The sequence below is a fragment of the Thunnus albacares genome, chromosome 20 (assembly GCF_914725855.1).
Source record: "Thunnus albacares chromosome 20, fThuAlb1.1, whole genome shotgun sequence".
In the NCBI taxonomy this organism is placed as follows: Eukaryota; Metazoa; Chordata; class Actinopteri; order Scombriformes; family Scombridae; genus Thunnus; species Thunnus albacares.
The window spans coordinates 17,338,229-17,359,093 of NC_058125.1; the positions used below are offsets into that span (position 1 = coordinate 17,338,229).

At 38.6% G+C, this 20,865-nt stretch overlaps 1 protein-coding gene across 1 annotated transcript in view; it reads right to left on the minus strand.

Annotated features, from left to right (window-relative positions):
- Window positions 1–828: 828 nt before the first annotated feature.
- The window catches only part of cpxm2 (carboxypeptidase X (M14 family), member 2), a 31,556-nt gene continuing 11,519 nt past the window's right edge, over window positions 829–20,865 (minus strand). The window contains exons 5-14 of the mRNA XM_044338560.1: window positions 16,386–16,470; window positions 14,959–15,109; window positions 14,051–14,139; window positions 10,630–10,753; window positions 10,213–10,409; window positions 8,027–8,206; window positions 6,863–7,160; window positions 6,380–6,519; window positions 5,198–5,297; window positions 829–2,285 (exon numbers count right to left, since the gene is read on the minus strand). Of these exons, the coding sequence (XP_044194495.1) occupies window positions 2,029–2,285; window positions 5,198–5,297; window positions 6,380–6,519; window positions 6,863–7,160; window positions 8,027–8,206; window positions 10,213–10,409; window positions 10,630–10,753; window positions 14,051–14,139; window positions 14,959–15,109; window positions 16,386–16,470 (1,621 nt within the window). The 3' untranslated portion in view covers window positions 829–2,028. The remainder of the gene's footprint in view (window positions 2,286–5,197; window positions 5,298–6,379; window positions 6,520–6,862; window positions 7,161–8,026; window positions 8,207–10,212; window positions 10,410–10,629; window positions 10,754–14,050; window positions 14,140–14,958; window positions 15,110–16,385; window positions 16,471–20,865) is intronic.

A 20,865-nucleotide genomic window follows, 5' to 3' on the forward strand; every position in this document is an offset into this window, starting at 1 on the left:
GTGAATATAAAATCAGACTCTTTTTTTTTAATTAATCATACAAATAACCAACAAGTAAATCACCTGCTACTGCAAATGCTTTGACTTTCTTTATCAAGTTATGACCTTGCTTTAATTCCTGATCCTTTCAGTGTGGAGTTACCCCTGCAAAAAAACTCTAAACTGCCTGTGGATTCGAGGATAAGTGCTTGTCAATATGTGTTAGCACTGTGCAGACATGATGACTTATCCAGGGTGCCTTCCACCCAACGGATGCTAGGGTAAGTTGCAGCCTCCCCGTGGCCTTAAAAAATGAAATCATGAAAGAAGAGTCTTTTTTTTACACTTGCACTATATACATGTTGTCATTTCATAATGTTACAAATGAGCTTTGGTAACTAAATTGGGGGGGGGGGGACACAAAGACATTGGTGGACTTCCCCTGAGTCCACCAATGTGGTGTGTAATTTCCGAATATTTTCACGGTAGCAGATTATTTTACGGTCTGTAATTTCCTGTATTATTATAGTAATTATTATTATTATTGCCTGTAGATGAAAATGTCTAACATTTATGCTTTTCAGTTTGGCTGACGGGCTGTGCACTGATTAAAAGACTCTTTAGGGACTATTTTCCCTATAATTAGTACCAAATTATGTAGTTCTTTTATTATTTGAAAATTCCAGACCCATCAAACAAAGTGTTACCGACACTTTTGAACTGCATTTACTGAATAAAAATAAAAATTAGTTAATTGATCGGTTGATTGGTTCCCAGAGTGCTTACTGTGAGTAAAATCCACACGATTCCACAAGAGCAGTTGAAGAAATTCAAGTAATTTGTGCAAACATAGTCTTTATTTAATAACTTGCCAAGAGCAACGTGTATAAAAAAAACTAATCAATGACACACAAAAAGTCACTGAGTCCACAAGAATTGAAAATTGTAGAAGTGCAGGTAATAAAGCTTTTGTAATGGTTTACATAACTGTGTTACATAAGTTAATAAGTATGTACATAATGACAGTCATGGCCATTTCTCACAGTAGCTGAAAGTAGATGCTAAGACACGTACGTTTCCTCATGTGTGATTTCTATTTCAGCAGTGTTGGGCAAGTTACTTTCAAAATGTAATATCTTATATATTACTAGTTACTTTCATCTGAAAGTAATAAGTTACTTTACAATATACTATTGTCTGTGTAGAGTAACTTGCTACTTTTGCATTATTTTCACCAAAATAACCACAGTCAGATGATGACTAGGCAATATAAAATGGAAGAGTGTAATGTTGTTTCATAGCAGCCTTGACATAGATTGCACTTGACTGTTATGTTCTTTTCTTTGATAAACTGAAAGTAGTGAGAGTATACCCATCTCGAAAACGCAGAGCCTGCAGCCATCTCAGCCGTCGAAGTTCGACATCTTGAAATTCTTATTATATTTTTTTCTGGTGGTGGAACGGTGCGCAGTGGGAATGAATTCTTTAAAAACAAATACACACTTAATTTCAGGTGGTAACACGTTACTTGACATAATAACTGTAATAATATTACCAAAATCCTTATAGTAACACATTATATTACTTTGTTACTGCTAAAAGTAATACATTACTGTTACCCCAACACTGTATTTCAGTTTTCTTTTATTTACAAAAATAATGTTCTGACAAAATTCTTTAATTCTGCAATATCAATATTTATAGTTGATATCAAAGGAATAATGGTAATATTCATATACATTGAAAAAGAGTGGTCATAAACATAAACTTAGCCTTTGATGGAATTAAAAACTTAAACGTTTACAGTGGATATTAAAAATAAAAAGGTTGAGATGACAGTGAACACAGAGCTTATGTCTTGGGATGAAACAAAACAAAACAAATAAATCATCCCGTTTAAATTAATCCACATTTTCTCCAAACAGCCATTCCACTGACAGCACTATGAAGGAATCTGACAGAGGTCCAAACCCAGGCTTGGAGTTCAACCCAGTCTGATGAGAGCAGATGTTTGTTTTTAATTCTTCCTCCAGCTTCCTTGTACAGTCATTATGTTCCCAGACGTCTTGCTCTGGACCTGCGAGCTTGGAGCTGCCTGAGGGGCAATTTGATGGGCTGCTTGTTGAATTTTTCCATTATTTCTTTGATGCGTGACAGGTTGGTGCGGCCGATGGTAAAGTCGCACCTGGTGGCGCCCATCTCGTAGCCCACCTCGCACTTCCTACTGGTAAGGCTGTAGCCCTCAGCCCTGGCTGTTACTTTGTACTCTCCGGGGTTCAGCAAGCGCCAGTAATCACCATCAGCAGCTGATAACACACACAAACACAAAACGGCTAATAAATATTTTGCACTTTTGTGGTTAGGTTTTATGTGGCACCAATGGAAGGAAAGTGTTCCATGCTCAAACTAACATCACAATTTTTGCCACATTGAGTCCCCTGATAACATAAAAAAGAAATCAGATCTTTTTTAAGTCATGTTTTTGGCAGATAGCCATGGCAATAGCATTAAACATCTTCAGTAGCACAAACGGATGGTAAAAACTGAAAATGGTGGGACTGATTTAAAAATAACGGGCTGCCTGTGCTTTCTGTGTACCAGCCATAGAGGCTACGGTTAATGTAAATCTTTAATCCACTAATACTAATCCTATCACATCTTAATGTAATGTTACAGTGATCTAAGCACAAAGTCCAATATATAAACTGAAAAATAACTTATATTATACCCAGAGTGGACTGTTAAACTAATTCAGTTTCCTCTTGTAGAAGTAATACTAGTCAAGCATGAAATTTGTAATGGATTCAGTTTGATTCAGATTGATTGAGTTCACACAGTAAAAAACACAGTAAAACCTTGTTCTCATCTTCCTCCTCACAAGAAACACTTCATTTTTTCAGGTCCTGTAAAATACATCTGTAACAATCCCGATACAGACATGAATACGACTGGGTTTAATGACTCCACAGTGACCTAAAAGAGTTATTCAACACTAGGCTGAAAAGCAATGTTTCACTGCCCTCTGTGAGACATCACTGACAGGTGTTGTTGGTTGTAGTCAGCTTTGTTGCACCTGTAATCAGCCACAACAGTGATGTCACGATGTACTGACTCACCTTGAATATCACATAGCAGCAAGGTGATAAGTTAGGTCAGCTGGAAGACAGCAAAAATGTGATTTCCTTGATGCTGTTAAAGGTACCCTGAGGAATGTTTGACCACTAGCAGCACTGTTTATGGAACAATGCTTTCACATGTACGTCCCCGTTGGTTTGCTCTCATGCAAACAAGGCCGCACATGTAAGTGTACTTAAAAAATGTCTTTCCAGATGTTTTATGAGGAATCAAATGGGATGAAATGTATTAAATGCTTGAGTAATACTGAACGTAAACAGAAACCATATTTCCAAAAAAACCCCATTTTTTCTTTAGCTGCTGTACTCAACTGTGAATTTATGCTTTCCCACCTATTTTTTTCACACATATAACATAAAACCAGATTGTCATATTTATCTTTTCTTGTAGATTTATTTAATGTTATGTAAATGCTAAACCTAAATGTTAAATCTCTCTAATATCTCAGGAGATAGAGTTTATGGGTAATTAATGAACTGTGATCCAGATGGGGATTTATTCTGTAGGAAGTAAAGTTTTCCTGTTTACTTATATTACAGAGAGAATATATGTACAATGAGCATGTTTTTTTTATTTTCTGTTGTCAGTGTACAGTAAATATAAACCAAAAATAATTGAATAATTGGTTAAACTATTTGTATTTTCTCTCAGGTGAAACATCTTTCTATGGATTTTTCTCCCTTGTGGGTTGTACCAATAAAAGACCATGTAAATGTTCAATTTAGGCTAAATCACAACAAGCATAATTGAAGTTACTCGTTATTTGTGCATCAGCAGCAATATGCAAATTTTGTCCTAGAAAGCTGTATCTAAACAGCCTACTAAGCAGTGGCAAAAAGCAAGCATCACAAAGTTAGAGAGTTCTTTGTGTTCTACTTCTGAAAAAGGTAGTGCTCTGTATTCCCATTTAGATTTTTAAAAATAGCTCTGCTTTGTCATGTTACATTTTCTTGGTCTCTCCCCACTGATCGCTGCCTTTATGTGATCTGGGAAAATGCGCTTGTGGTGTATTTTCAGCCTTTGAGTCACTCACAAAATGACAGCGTTGCTTCGTTCCCGTCATACAGACACCCACCTGACACGTCTGAACGCCCACTGAGACAAATAAAGTATGATGGCAGGTCTGTCTCTGCTGCTGATCTGCAGCCGATCCAAACAGTAACACACGGACATCTGTGCTCACATAACTTAGGTTCGGATGGCAGGAGGGGATCTAATTGTTTCCTGAAAAGGCTTTAATATAAAATGCTAATGAGCTACTTAATTCTGAGTCTGGCAAAACGTCGCTCAGATATTGATCAGATATCAGTAGCACTGCTGTCATCTCGGTGACTGTGGTTGTTTCATTAGTGAGAGGACAATTCCTTCACAAATGTTTTTGAAGGTTCATACAGTTCCAAAGCAAACTCAAGTCAGCTGAAAAGGTACCATTTTGAAAATAAAAAGCCTTAAATCTTTACTGACTGCAACTGAGAGTAGCAAGATTTCTGAGAGGAAGCGGTGACTTATACTTAGTTCCAGGAATAATAATGGCTAATGTCCTTTTGGACATTCGATTTCACGCTCTAAGTAAAAAACTGCTTTGGCTTTGAAGGCTGCATTTTTTAGGCATCAGCAGAGATTGCCTTGAGGACGCACAATCGATAGTAAAATTCAGAGCAGAAGGTCTTGGAGAAGCTGGCTATGACTGTGAATTGACTGAGACTCGTACCTGCGGCTGTAGTGAAATACATCAGCTGCTTTTGTTTAGGCTTTCTATTCCTTCTTACACTGGAATGCTAACTCACTGTAACAGTGACTCATTCCTGAGGAATATCAGCTCAAGTGTACAGACAGTCGAGTCACAGCCCTGAGGTAGCTTCTGCTGCTTTGATTGCTAAATCTCAGCTTACTCACATAAAATCTCAGAGATGGAGGGGAAAATATTCACATGCTGGAAAACAGACATCTGTTTGTGTCCAGACAAACTTAAACTGAACAGATTTTTGAAGTGAACATGTTTATTTTGTTTATGTTGCTACCTCAAATGAACAATTAATGGTTTAAATTATACATAAATACCAGGTGACATATGGTACTGTACCTGTGCGAATATCATGGCTGATTCCCTCCACAGAGACGATGGCGTTTGCTATTCCGCGGCCTTGCAGATCCCTCACTACACCTTTGATCCCACGATGCACCTGCATATGAAAAGCATGACCCATGCAATAATGTGAAAAATCCTGCCTGAAGTTTACCCCATCAGCATCTACTGCATATTTTAATACATTGTATATTCCATGATGTGATGATATGATGCATAATGTATGATATTCAGTTTAACAGAACTTTTAAGTGTGTTGTAATATCTTCCTTCTACCATCAATATTTAAAGAAGGTACATCCGAACATCGGGCCACATCCTCTGAAGTCAACATTTCTAAACTGAATACATCATAACAGGCTGACAAGCTTGTCAAAACTTAAAGTCTTCTCAAAGTGAGGCTGGATGTGCAGCCTTATTTTGCCTAAATTTGGAGGGCACAACCTTTGCAGCCCTCAGTATCCCATAATCCACACTCAGGATTCAGGAAAGTCTTTATGTCGTCAACAATTACTGGTAAATATAAAATAAAATAGATAGTACATGTGTCATTTTGTATTTTTATCTATTTGTATTATCAGCCATGATTTGGTGTTAATCACAAGGGGTTACAGAAAATGGAAATTATATAGACATATTTGCTATTAAACTGATACACATTTTGCCAGGTGTCCATCATGTTTTGAAGTAAATTTTACAAAAAAAATCTGCTAAGGTGTCATTGAACATCTACTACTCAATTTCTCTGCACTATGAGGGCTCAAATTTGAGTTCACAAGATAATTAGGAGCACCTGAATGCACCATTAGTTTTGATTTTGTGGGGTCAGACTATCTCAAATTTGGGAAGGTGCTCAAGTTCAGCTTGGCCTTTAGTTTTTTTCTTTCACAGGATGCCTGAATTAAGTTGTAGCCAATAATTGCTTCAAGACAATTTCCTATTGGCTTTTACTGCAAATGTTAAGAAGTCTATTTAAATGTTTCACAGTTAAAATTCCTCAGTTAGAACACTTTTAAGTAAATACCGAAGTCAAAAGAACAACAGGAACAAATTAAGAGTCAAATAGGAACTAATATATTCCTATAATAGAAAAAAAGCATGTGTTTATGTGTCTTGTCTGCACGGCATGGGTTGTCTCGTTTGTTTGTGTGAGTTGCGGGGGCTGCTTTGCTTTTGTACCTGCTCCATGAAGACAAGAAGAGACTCGCGATTGTTCTCCCACTCTTCAGGCAGTTCACTCTCATGAGGGAATTTGTCACAGCCCACATACATCGACAACTCAAAGCAGTTGGTGTGCAAATAGCTGAAATCATTCATACCTGCCAAGAAAGAGAGACATACTGTATCTGTAGGCCAGCATCGACTCAGGTTAGCATTTTGCCCAGACATCTGTGGCAATAATTGAGAGTGAAATGGAAATTGAAGCGCTTCCACTTTTGCCTTTTTTTTTTTTTTTTTATTTGTTTGCTTTTGAATTCTAACAAGATGCTTCAAGCTAAAACCTAGAAGCTTTGAAAGAGCCAAAGGGGTTTAACTCTGAATATGCAGATCTGCTCACGGGTGCTAAACAAAGCTAAAGCTCAAAGGCTCAGAGCTGAGAAATCCTGCATAAGACAGTGTCAGGATCAGCGAGAAAACACTCGGGCAGCTATGGACACTAACTGCCAGCCGCTGTGTGCCAGGACGCCCCGTTGATGGTGCCATCCTCCTTGGCAAAGTCTTCTGTGTGGCAGACCCTTCGGTTGGCATCAGTCATCAGGCGGTGGGTGGAGGCGTACGAGAAGGCCAGCCAACGGAAGACGTGGTCATCCGGGGTGGGCGTCGGCTCCCTGGTCACCCCTTGGGAGCGAGTTTTGTCGTACGGGAAGGTCACCACCAGTTCCCCTCCCTGGATGTTACTGCCCAGTACAAAGGGCATCTTCTCCATCCATGTTATCAGAGCCCGCGTCTCCATGGCAACCTACAGTAGGGGGCACAGGAGAGGGGAGTTTAATGTAATTCATGCAATCACCTCAGTAGCGGGATTGCTAAATTAACTCATGCTGAAAACACTTTCACTGCAATATGCTCTTAAGAGATATCTAAAGGGCTGTTCACACATTCCCATGCTGTAAACTAATTTCACTACTATTTATTTTCATTTTTTTATTTTCAATAAGAGGCAGCAAGCCACCTATCATCCAGTGACTTGTATTTGCATGTTACAATCAGGAAATTGATAAAAGTTGCCCCTTATAATTAAACCAGACCTCCTATCTCTGAGCACTGGTTGGGCCAGTCAGTGAGGCGAGCGAGGACAGTTTTCACAGCTTCCTGAGCACAGATGGGGATCCCAACTCTGCAGCTGCAGCAGCTATTCTGGAGGCTCTGTGTGACTCACTCGTGGCTTGCAGTAACGTCAAAACACTGGTGAGGATGAGCTTTTTATAGATCACTGGGTATATTTTAGCTCTCAGCCTCTTCGTCACAAATAGCAAATGCATCCGCTCCTCCCAAAATAGACAGTGCTGATACGCCCACGAGGCTGTTTTACCCTTTTGAAGAGACGGATGGAAGAAAGATGCAGCATATGGTAGATCAAATTTGATGCTGTAAGCAGTGAAAACTGTGAGTAGGACTTTGAAGTGATCTATAACACCAAATTCTAAGATTAAAAATGAATGCTTAAGTTTAAATGTCTCAGAAGTTGCACCATGCAGATAATAGGCACAAATGATGCACTTGTATGCAGTTACCTTTGAGGCTGCTGAAATTTGCCCATTATGTGAGTTTAAAATACAACATTGCTACCACACTGACCATTAAACAGAGTCAGTTAAGACTCACTGAGGCGTTTTTGGACTGGTACCACTCTGGTATGGGCACATGGTGGTTTAACATTTTGCGAGGGATCCATTTCTTGGCCTCAGCTTCCCACAGTATGGAGTTCAGATCGGGGAAGTTATGGTGAATGTCTATTCCATCGTTGCTCCAGCGCCCCAGAGACCAGCCACTGAGCTCTGAACCCTTGGTGAAAAGAAGAAAGAAACAAAATTTGAAGGAAATTCAGAGACAATGATAGTTATGAATGGCAACTATAGTTCTATGATTGCAAATACTTCTAGGGGCTTTAGGTGTAAGCACTGAGTTTTCTTCATTTTATATGAGGTCCAGCAGTAGCAGCAGGTCAAGGAAAGGTGCAGAGTGGGCAGGACTTTACCTGTAGTTCGTCTTGTACAGTCTCATACGTTGCATACAGTCTGAAGGAGAGTAATTATATGCACATCACGTAGGTGCAAGGCTATTAGAAAGCAGCATCAATGAAAAAGTATCTCCTGCACACTTACTCCAAGCCACAAAATTTAATCAGAACAACGTATGTATGCAGGTGTTACTTCCTTCAAGGTAATGTACAGTCTGCCATGGTTTTATATGAAGGTTAAGTGACAGCCAACTCAACCACATAGGCTATGTGCAGCTAGGGATCCCAAACAATAAAAGAGGCTAAAAGCTGCTAAAATGTGTGTAGAGATACAGAGTTGGGCATTCATTCTGAGTGGATTTAACTGATAATTAGACTGAATTATCATTCTGTTTCACTTCATTCATTCATATGAATCACTAAACAAACCGGAGTTGTAGGCAGCAATTTAGTGGTCTGGATCCAGGCTGGGGTTAGACATTACTAGTGCCCTTTCCCATTACACTGGATCATTTGATTTAGTGTAAATATCAATTACATGCTCTAGTTTAATCATTGCATCAGCTATGGCAAAATATGATTACACAGTTGTTATTTGAGGAGCTGAAAAAACTGGTTGAGAAGAAGCATTTGCTGCCCTTTTAGAGGCCTCATACTGTTGAATAAGCTCATCTTTATTAACTGTGAATATACAAGCAGTTTTCAGTTCAAAGACACATGGAAATTATGGGGCTTTTCCATAGACGTGCTGGCTTGACTTGACTTGGTTTGAATCTGTTTACTCGACATGTCAGCACCGTGCGGCAGGGATTTTAATCTCCATTACAACAGGGCTACCCGCTTGAAGGTGTGTCTTGAACTGATGACACACTTGTCTTGAGTTGTTGATGTTTAAAAGCAGCGCCCTCTTTAGCATTGTTTACTCAAGTCCCCAGGAAGTGCGCCAGACTGTGACTAGTGGTCAAAGGAGTGGCTGTAAAATGGTGGATACAGTTTTTGAGCGTCACAACCCGTGCGCAATGATTCGTTTCACTATCACAATTGATCCATTCTGTCCAATAACATTTGGAAAGTCTAGAAGAGCCACATCATGAATCATTATATCCCATTGAAGTTAGCAGAGGGCTAAACTGGAATTTAGCCGGCTTGTCCCATCTGATGTCACCACCACCCGCTTGGAGGTGGGTTGGGTGCATTTCGACCCAACTTTGGAGATGAACCATCTTGGGTGCAACTTGGCACAACTCGGCGTGTTAAAGTGGTAATGGAAACACAAATCAATGCAGCATGGTTTGACTCGGTGCTGCCAAAATGCCAATGGAAAAAGGCTATTAGTTGTTAGGGAGTCCCATTACAAGGGCGACGCCTGCATGAAAAAGAGTGTTACGGTTCATACAATGTCCTCACACACCAGGTCACCAAATGACATGATGTCATTGGCTGTACAGAGGCCAAGCTCTATCAGACTTGCTTTTGATCTCCCTTTCTTGTCTTCATCTGTTTGTTTTATTAACACTGGGCCTTTAATCTGGCAGGCCTGCAGCTGATTTAAGAACATCCCCAACAACATGTGTTTCCGTGGTATTTTTCAGCAGAACAGGCAGCCTGTGTCCACTTGTTTCTCCACTGTTTATTTCTAGATCCCATACCTTGTTCACAAAGATACAATTTTATGTATCCCACCATATCATTCAAACCAATTTTTCCTCATGCACCTGCATCACATGAGCTCTTATCAGGAGAAGACACACCTGTCAAACAGACATGGTGCTATTTTCACCAGAGGCCAGTGCGTGATATGAGGTCACTAATGGCCGTCTTGCAGACCTACCACTTCAAAGGCTTTCTCGTACCCATCGGGGTTGACGGATGGCAAGAGATGGATTCTGGTCTCCTCCACCAGGTGACGTATGCGCTGGTTGCCAGACAGATACTCCAGACACATGAACTGCATCAGCAGGAGGAGCAGCTCTCGTCCCAGCACCTCGTTACCATGGGAACCTGCTGTGTAACGGAACTCTGGTTCACCTGGTCAAAAGGTTCGTACGAAGGGAGAGATGAGGAAAATGTAGACGGAGAGAGCCAAAAATAAATAAATAAATATGCAATCACTGCAACTAGAGCCACATGGAGGAAATCACACTGAGGAACACTGTGTGATGTCTCTAGTGTTGTTGTTATTGTACATCAAATTTGAGCAATCACATCCTGTTGCTTTAAAGCACACTGTTCCCTTAAATATACTCACCAACTTCATGCTCTCCTGGGTTATCAGAAATCTCTATGGCATACAGCTTGAGGCCACTCTGGCTCTTTCCTATGTTGTAGATCCGGGTGATGTTGGGGCACATTTCATTTACCACCTTCATTAGCTGTGAAAAGAAAGTAATAAAGCATCAGTTCTTGATTGATTATAAAAAAAAATCTAAAATATCTGACATTAGTCTGGCACATCGCATCACCCTTGGGGTTCAAATGAGTTACTTGTAGAGGTAGAAAGCAACATTTTAATTTATTCATTCACTACAATTTAGAGGTACTTTAGCCCAGATAGCATATGGAAGTGGGCCACTTTGGGCAATGATTTGGCACTGCTGGCCTTCTTCTGGCCCAGACAAAATGGATGTGAGCCAGAAATGGCCCACATGTAAAATAGCAAATATGGCCCAAATATCCCAAATCAAATGTGGGCCTTTTTTTTGGAAAAGATGCGGTGCTTTCAGTTATGTGTATTCTGGATGTGGGCCATTTCTGGTTTATCTGGTTTGTTCTTCACTGACATATGGCTTGCTCGTGGCCCAGATCTGGGAAACAGGAGTGGACCGCCCATGTGCATCATTCCATGCGGTATGTGGGCCGGATGAAAGTGTTGGGTGTGGGCCGGATCTGGACCACAGCAATTTTGCTATCTGGGAAATGTTTTGCAACTTCATATTTCAAAGGAAAATACTTTTTTTTTTTATTACACCCATAACGGTAACACTTAACATAAAATTCAATAAATAGTCCCTGATTAAACTACCAGTTGATAAATCGACAAAACAGTCTCAACTCAAGATTCAATTCCTTGCTTGCTCTGGTGCTTTTGACCATATCTCACAGGGTTTGCTCAGCTGTCATAGAAATGTAGATGTGTAAACTTTCCATTATTCTGAGTACTTTTATGACTTTTCTTCCGTGTTGGCTTAAAATTTGAGCTTGACAGTTCAAATAAAACAATCTGAACTTGAACTGTCAAGCTCAACATTTATGCCAACATGAACCAGCGGTCATAAAAGTGCTCATAAAAGGGATGGAAAGTTTGAATATCTACAGGGTCATTACAAGTGAGCAAACTCCCTCTGCTGAAAGCTCTGGCATGAGTGGTAAGTGGACCTTGAGTTGAGCTTGTTTTGTCTTCAAGGGCAATAATGAAATGTTACGCTCAAAGTGTATCCAGGAACTTCACCTGGATCAGCTACAAGGTAGAAATGCTGGTTAGTAATAATAAATTGATTGATTGATTGTAAAATGAATTAAATAATGAATTTAGTTCTCTGAAAAGGTCCATTCTTCTTCTTTAAAACCCTGAAAACCTATTTTCTCAATCAGCTTCTTACTAAGAGCAAAGGAAAAACATTTTCTTTTCTGGCAAAGTTAAACAGTTTTTGGTATTTCAAATTTATAATTTACTGCATTTTCTGTTTTGTCTGTGCTTTTCTTATTGGATTGAGGTTAGTGGGATTAAGCTGGAAACAGTGATGTCAATCATGACTGACATCAACATCTGAATCAAATATGATGACTGTTGTGGGGTTGTTTGCCTATTTTGCCAAGCTAATGTCAACCAAATAGATGCACATTAGATGGGTTTTTGTGTGTTAAACAATTTTTCCTCCAAACTTTAATTATGATTGTTGTACATCTAGTTACATTTATTAATATTTAATGTACTGATATCATTTTGAAAAGATTTGAAACCATATTTTCAGGGGTTTTAAAAACGTTTTTCTATCGATTCTTTCAAACTGGCATTTTTACATTGTGATTTTGTTACTTTAAGTACTGCCTTATAGCCTCAAAACTGAACAAAAATATCACAATGTTATTAGAAATTTCAAAAACAATATTGCCAGTGCTGTGTCACAGACCTTATTTAATAACACTCTGCCAGTGAGGGGGGCTGTGTGAGAAGCAGTCACAGTAATTATGAAGACAGGCTTGTAGAGGAGCTGATTAAAATAGCAACAATCATTTACCCATATGGGTATGAGCGGAGACACACAGAAGTGCAACGGGAAATAGACTAACAAGCTGTTAAGTAAAGCAACCACATTCATTTCAAAAATCTGTTTACTCGCTCTTCCAGCTGCTGCAGCAGTCATTAGGAGTGATGGGGTTTTAATTAAGTCTGGGTTGAATCTTTACTTTTCTAACCAAGTAAATCATTAAACCAATGGCTGTTTTTATTAATAAAACAAAAGAACAAAAGTCAGTGGTAAAATTCTTGCTCTGCTCTTCCAGTTTAATAAAAGCACAGCGTTCCCTTGATAAATATACCTGGATTGTATTTACCAGAATCAATGTAGAACTTTCTGTTTTAAAGGTTGTGAGTCTTTTTACATACACAACCTGCCACTTCATCACCACTTGGAGGAATATATTTTTCATTATTGATATATAATTAACAAGGCTGGGGCAGGTAATGTATTTAAACTACTGCTGTCGTTAAATAAATGCTTCTTGGCAAGGATGTGCTGGGTTAATGCCAAGGTAATACGCCGTCCATCTACTCTGTAACAACTCTCAACTGTCCACATTCTGGCAATATCAGTATTCCCAAGGCTACAGCGTTATGATCAGCTGTGATGTCCTTGAATAATATTAGAGATATTTTTTGCACCCCTCTCATGGGGCATGTACTTTATTTGAGGAGCCACAATGGGCAATTTTTTACTTTGAGGTTCTGGCGCCACACTATTTAAACTGCCATGAAAGAGGGAGAGATATGGTACAGGTACCTGCATGGAGAAAAGAAATGTCAAGGGTGAAAAAGCTTTAGAAGCTGAGTTTTAAAAATAGTCCCTCCTTTCTTTGTGAAGGCCTATTGAGGCTGGACACCCTGTGTGACACACATTAGCCTCAAAGACAAGAAAAAGAAAAGAAAAACAGTCCATTTAATTGACTTTGATATTCCTGGAGTAGCATTTCAAGCTGTCACAGCAGAAAAAAAGAGCCATACAGCCCGAGCATTAATTGGAATAAGTCTCAATCTGGGTCATAACAGCAGTTTAGGACACGTGTAGGACACTGTTTTGAAACGGGGAGCTGCTACATTATAGAAGATTGCGATTCACAGCACTTGTACCTTCCCAACCACTCAATCACAGTGCACACAGTGACAAATACAGCTGTCCTCCCTCTTGGTACAAATAGGCTACTGTTCATGACAAGTATATGAATAAGTAATGACACAACCCAGGAGATGCTTTATGCATTTTCATGTAGCTGGCAGCTCTCTGTTCATTTGTTGCTGTTACACACTTTGTTCTTGCAAAGGACACAACTTGTCTGGTACTGGCTCGCAGTTACTCAAGATGTTTTATTGCTTTGTGCTCTGATGTCTTTGCTGAATAAGAAATAGGAGCTGGCCTCAGTAAGTAGGCTGTTATCTCCTCGCTGTGACTCACCTGCCTCATTTCTTTATAGCTGTGATGTCTAAAGTCCAAGTCATCAGTTGTTATGACTTCATTGCGTCTGTGGTAATAATTATTTGGATCTGTGGGGAATCACAAAACATAAAGTTATCCAGAGGCTGAAGGTGGATCAGCTCCTTTAATTAGCAAGAAAGCCACAGCTCAAAGGGTCAGTTCACCTAAATCACAAAGAACCATATTTTCTCACTTATAACCTTAGTGATATCTAGCAATGTTATTATCACGTCTGCAATGACAATGCTAACATGTTTATGTTCAGGTATAATGTTAACCATGTTTACAATCTTAGTTTAGCATCTAATTAGCATTAAACCCAAAGTACAGCTAACTACAGTCATTAGTTTTGCAGGTATTTGGTCATAAACCAAAAGATGAAAAGTTAACAATTAATCTAAAAAGGGAACATGACTTTCTGTACAAAATATCATGGCAATCCATCCAATAGTTGTTGGGACATTTCTCTAAAAAAAAAACCAAATATGTCAACCATGGTGACACTAGAGGAAAAGTCAAAGGATCACCCAAAGTCATTAGGATTTATCGTCTGGGAAACATGAATGCCAGTGCAAACTTTCATGTTAGTCTAGACCAAAGTGGTGGACAAAATGACCAACACTGTCATCACTAGAGCCACGCCACTACCCAGCTGTGGAATGATTTCACTGGGACAATTTCAAGTATAGCTCCAGTAAAAATTCTTTGAAAACTTCAGCACATGAAAGAAAAACTATCCACATGGCTAGATGCCACTAGAGGGAAGTGAGGTCACTTAAAAAGGCCTACTTTTTAAATTACCCATGTGGCTAAATCGTGTGTCATTTGTTTTCCACCCTCTGGTGTCAATAAATCATATGTCTGCTTTGTCCATACAAACCCGTCACCTGGCATAGGACAGCCAAGGATCTCCACTCTCATACAGATACTGCCACTGTTAAACCAAGACCGAGGGTTGACTCGAATGTATCGGGCGACCACAGGTGTTGGGAAAATGTTCCGGACCGGGATCTCCTTTTCCCTGTTGCCACTGAAGATCTACTGAGGCAAACACACATTAAGCCAGACGGTGAATAAAAACTCAAGGACAGGATGTAGATTTTTGTGATGGTGCGCCTCAGTTGATTTCATTTATTAGTTTATTTTTCAGGGAAAATTCACACCGATGAATAGAAAAACTCTAAGCCAGAGTTAGCCTATAGAGTGCCAATTTTCATCAGTTGTCCCTAGCTGGATCATAATTTTTTATGTTACTATGAATAAAGAAGCACAGCATAGCCATAAAAAGCAGAATATACTATATACTATTATACATAGTCCCAGTGCAGAGAAACAGATACAAAAATAATAGGGGGAGTGAAGAGAGATAAAACAATCATGTTATTTTTATAAACAGTCACCAGCCAGATGCATTCTGAAATACAATAATTAAGTTTAAAATTAGACAAGATAATAAAAAATATTATAGTTTTCAAATTTTAGTCCACATAGGCCTTTAATAAAACACATCAACACACCTGTAGAAATAAACTCTTATACAACTGTGAGTTTATTGTAAATTTTAACACCCACAGTTGGACTTCTTTTTTTGCACCTTTTGGCATTTTGAAAGAAAATCATAGCAGTCTGGTATTTGGCACAAAAGTTTGGTGAGTGGGTGAGCGGGAAGCTTGTTGCGGAGACTAAATTACTGTAGGGACATTATCTCCCACATCGATGACATCACCAGACGATGGAGTGCACAGTTACACCAAAATTTAATTAGGGGGGATGTGAACCACAGTGGGGAGCACTGAGGATATGATTTTCCTCAAAAATATCAACATAATCAGATTTGCATGTTCATTGATAATTGTGATATCATTATTAATTTTTTTAGAGCTGAAAACACTGATGCTATAGTTAGTCGTCAAAGTATTGCTATGTTTGGTTTCGCTCTATTCAATTACATCAAATGCACTAGCAGAAAAGGGACACAACTCTGACAATGATCTGGGATGAGGTTCTCATCTGCTCGAGGATGATCAGTATTTACTATTGCCTCTCAGCTCATTAAGCTTGGAAATAAGCAGAGATCTAAATCTTCCCTTGTAGTTGCTCTCAAGCAAGAATTCATTTTTCTATTTGGTTCTAGTTTTTCAGGTACACACAAAACAAGACTCCTTATAAATCCGTTTACAGAGAGAAAGAATGATAATGTTAAAGCTCTAAAGGAGTCTTTACATTGTGACAATAATGTTCTATTTTGTGTATATTCGTCAGGAGACACTTGGTTTGAATATATGTTACTTTAAAAGTCATGTCTGTGACTCACCAAGTCTTCTGAGCCGTTTTTCAGTGTTATCCAGGTATGACTGTCATTGCTCACCATGACCTTGTACGAGGTCACCCAATCACTCCTGTTAACATTATGAGAGAAAAGTCAGGGGGATGAGAGGAAGAAAAGAAATATCCTGTCAGGATGGATTCAATGCAAATGCAGCTCTGAGGTGACCGTGAAGAAGTCGCTCAGCACACACCCAGACACGCTTTCATTCCCACCGGGTTAAAGTCCATTTAAAAACAGGAAAACGGGAGAGGAGGTCAGAGAATTTATCTTAGAGATGTCACTTGAGCATTTTTATCACTTACAGTTTTGGAATGTGAGGAAAAGTGAAAATTTTCATGCAGATGGTTTTCATTTTGGTATTCCAGGAAATGTTGGCCTCATAATCAGACTGAGATGACTGATTTTTTGTTTTCTATTATTCATTAATTCATTCATTCATCATTTGAATACTTTTAAAATCAATCTTAACAATCAGGGCCATATCTACTATTGAGGATATTAAAGGATAGGTTCACAATTTTTTAAGTCTCTCTTAAAACAACAGTCAGGTGCCCATTTAAACGTGAAAACTGATTTTGCTTGCTGTAATCATTCATCCTGTTCATAATGACCAGAAGATCCCCTCCAAATGCGCTTAAAGTGTAAGTGATGGGGGACAAAATCTACAGTCCTTGTTTTGAGAAAAAATGTATTTAAAAGTATAGATAATACAAGGCTTCAGCAGCCTGAGTTAGTCACATAAAGTGGATATCTTCCACAGCTACAGTCTTTTTGTAAAAAAAAAATTCTCTCTCTGTGTCTCAACGGAAAGCGTTTTCCTGTTCAGCTGCAGTGAAAGGATTATAACAAAAAGAGGGAATTTGGCAAATTAACCTTAACTAAACTTTTGCATGGAAGGAGGACTGCGGATTTTGCCCTAAAAGTGCATAATGAGGGGATCTTTTAATGCCCAGTATGAACAGGAGGAATGATTACAGCAAGAAAAACATGTGTCAGTGTTCATTTGGGTCCAGTTATATTGTCCCAATATACTTTATAGAAAATATATTGAACATTTAACTGAGTAAACCAAATATGACAAACCAAATAGTATGAAAATTTTAGAGGCTTTGGCACAAAATTATTCACTTGGCATTTCTATGATCCTGGCTATGGACAAAAGTCTGCTTTAAGATTTTTTATATGCATGGGTATAAATGGCAGTCAAGAACAGAAAAAAACAAACATCTGAAAGTCTAAAAAAGTATATAATGCATTTAAAAATGGTCAACAAAACACACTACACGGAGAGGTAAAACATCAAATAGTGAAATGTTTTTATATCCATCTGTAAAAAGAATTCATTCAAGATGTCCCACTGTACCAGCAGAGCTCTACCCAGTATGTGCAGTATGTAGGTTGGAGGTTGGAGGTGACTCCCATGCGTTTGGATAAAGACATCAGTGCTTAGCTGGTCCAGCCTGCTAAGAATTCCCAGTTCTGCTAATTAAAGCGCTGTTACAGACAGAAGCCCCTGAGCTGGCACTGCAGACAGCTACATGCCCGACAGAGCTAATTGCGGAGAAATTCTGTCTCAGGCATTGGGGTCTTCTGCGCCCTTAGATTGTGCTGGCATGGAAGGAAAATTACAAACACTGCCTGATAAAGTATCTCCCCATGCTCTCTAACTACACAGCAGTTTCTAGAAGTCTATTCCACCCTTTCCAATTAAGAAGTACAAAGGCTAAAAGTTGTCAAATATTATTACAGAGCAAAAGTCAGAGTAGGTAGATTGTAGGGAAAAATGTGAACACCAGCAATTATTGGTTTTCTTTGTGAACAATGGACCAACTTAAACACAAATAAAACTTTTCCCTTCAGTTCATCACTTTATTGTTGTCAAAAATTCTTTTAAAGGGTTCTATTTTTCTTTTATATCACCGTCTCCACTTTCTAATAATAAGGCATACAAAGGTGTTTATAACTTGTAACTAATGGCTCCATATTGGTTCATTACCTAAAATGAATAATTTGTGCATATGTAACCACTTACATGTACCCCTCACACTCTCATTATGGACTTCTTGGATTTAATATTTTGATCCTGGACTGAGATATGTGGATATACTTTGGGTTTTGGCTGTTAAACACGACGTGTTATTATTGAGATCCTTTGAACTTATTTTACCGTATAACGCACGGTTACACCATAAAAACTTTGATGATACTGCAGATGTCATCCAGTTCATAAAAACTCAGCCTCAGGGTTAAGGAGAGCTTTATAACTGTCTTCTTCATCTTCTTCTTCAAATTTCCGGCTGAATGAATGTGCCGAGCCAAAGTCGTTTGCTGCCCTCTACAACAGTGGTAGATGCAAAATATGTATATATTAAATATGATATTAACTATCTAATAATTTCTAAGCAAAAAAGCAAAAAATATGCATTTCAGAGCACAAATTAGTTTTTTTTTTTGTGTCTCCATGACACCTCCCGGGCTCACCAGATATAAGCCATTTGTATGAAAAACATTTAGATTGACAAGTTGTGAAAAACGCATCAATGTTTTCATTCCTACATTTTTAGTGTGCATCAGTCCACCATTTAGCTGTTTTTCTTTCTGCTGTGTCACGGTCACAGGTCGTCATTTGTCATTTTTGACTGACTGCCAAGCTTCAAGTTGTCCTTATTAACAGATTATCACAGATTTTTAGAGCATGAGTAAATCATTTTTACTAACATGAACAAAGCCAGTAATCCCAGATTATAAACCCTTAATAAAGTATGCCTTATTCAAAAATGCTACCCCAAAGCCCTTACCAAAACAAAATTCAGGCTACAAGCCTACAGTGAGGAGGAGTTTACTATATTGTTCCCTCACACTATGATAGATCACAGGTCTGGCATAACATAGAATCCAATCTTGTTTAAAAATGTGGGCAGAATAATTCAATGTGAAGTACTACTGCATGACTACAGGTATTTTTTCCGTAACAAAACACACACCTAATCCTTTGTGAGCTCAGGGGTTTATCAGCCTTGCTGAATCCAGTATGTACTGTATGTGTTTGTGTGTGTATGTGAGCATGAACGTCAGTATATCAGAGTGGTGCTATTCTACAATTACATATTCCAAAGTGGATTTTAACAATACTTTTACAGCAGTGCCAAAACAGTTTAAACTCTGGTGATGCGTAGGTGAGCTCTAAATTTGGAGGAAATATTTTTAAGAATCTCTGGATAAACAAAAAGGACCCAGCAGACTGGAGAGCTGAGACAGTGGGCGGCAAGATGATACCCGTTCCTTTGTACTTGGAAGTTCAGTACATAAGATGCCATGGAGACCTGATGGTACTGTAATTCATCTCTTAACAAGCTTTACAGCACACAGCTAGATGACTCATCCTAGATTGTGCTCAGTAAACAGTTCAAAAAATAATCCATAATCTTTATATATCCATCTTTTTCCCATCATCTATGTGTGATGAATAAGTGTACGGTGCGGTAGAGTCCGTTTTCTCCAGTGTTATTTTTATAATGTAGTGACCTTATAAGAGAGATGAAAGAACGAGGCTGCACTCTAATCAATCAAACTCATAAATCCTTAATCCCAAAGTGAGGGGGATCAGAAAAGACTTGTGAAAAGGGCCAAACACCAGTGAAGGTTCGGCAGCATGTGGATGAGATTAAAAAAAAAGGAGGAAAAAAGATTGTTTTGTTTATGTTTGTGAAGTCAAATTTTCCAGTTGTGTTTGAAGAAAAATCCAAGAGTCTCAAGTTTAGACTTCTTGAGCAATTATTGCTGTCTGTCCAGTTTTCATTTCCTGCAGTCATTTTGAAACTCATGCCATATGTAATTAGATTTTTGGCTATTTAGTTTGTTTCAGTTTTTGTTACAGACTGAAAGGATGAATTATAATAACCTGTGATCTTCTGACCTCTCAGCTGGCTCCATCATCTGGTCAAAACAAAATTTTGTCCAATATTTTTGGTTTATCCAGCTGTATTTTATGTTTAATGCTGATTAGCAAATGTTGACATGCTAGCTCACCAAACTAAGATGGTGAACGTGGTCATTATACCTGCTTAACGTCAACATGTCAGCATTGCCATTGTTAACATGTTGCCATGCTGGTGTTAGCATTATGCTAAAAGTACTGCTGTGCATGAGTACATGTCACTAATGTAAAAACAGAGCTGTAGCAATGAAGGAAATAAAGCAAAAAGCTTTTCAGGGACTATTTCCTGGTGGAGAGTTATTTTTTCCTTGCAGAGTGTATAAGCACTCTCATCTTTTCCTCTTATATTTTATATTTATTTTATCTTTTATCCTTCTCTTACATGGACTAGTTTGGAAATAAAGTGAAATGTACTATATAATGTGAACTTTTGCACAACAATGTTTGATAAATCATAAAGAGCAGTTCATAATAAATGTGTTGGAGGATGTAGTTCAGTGGAAGTTGTTTTCATGTTCTAATGTCTAC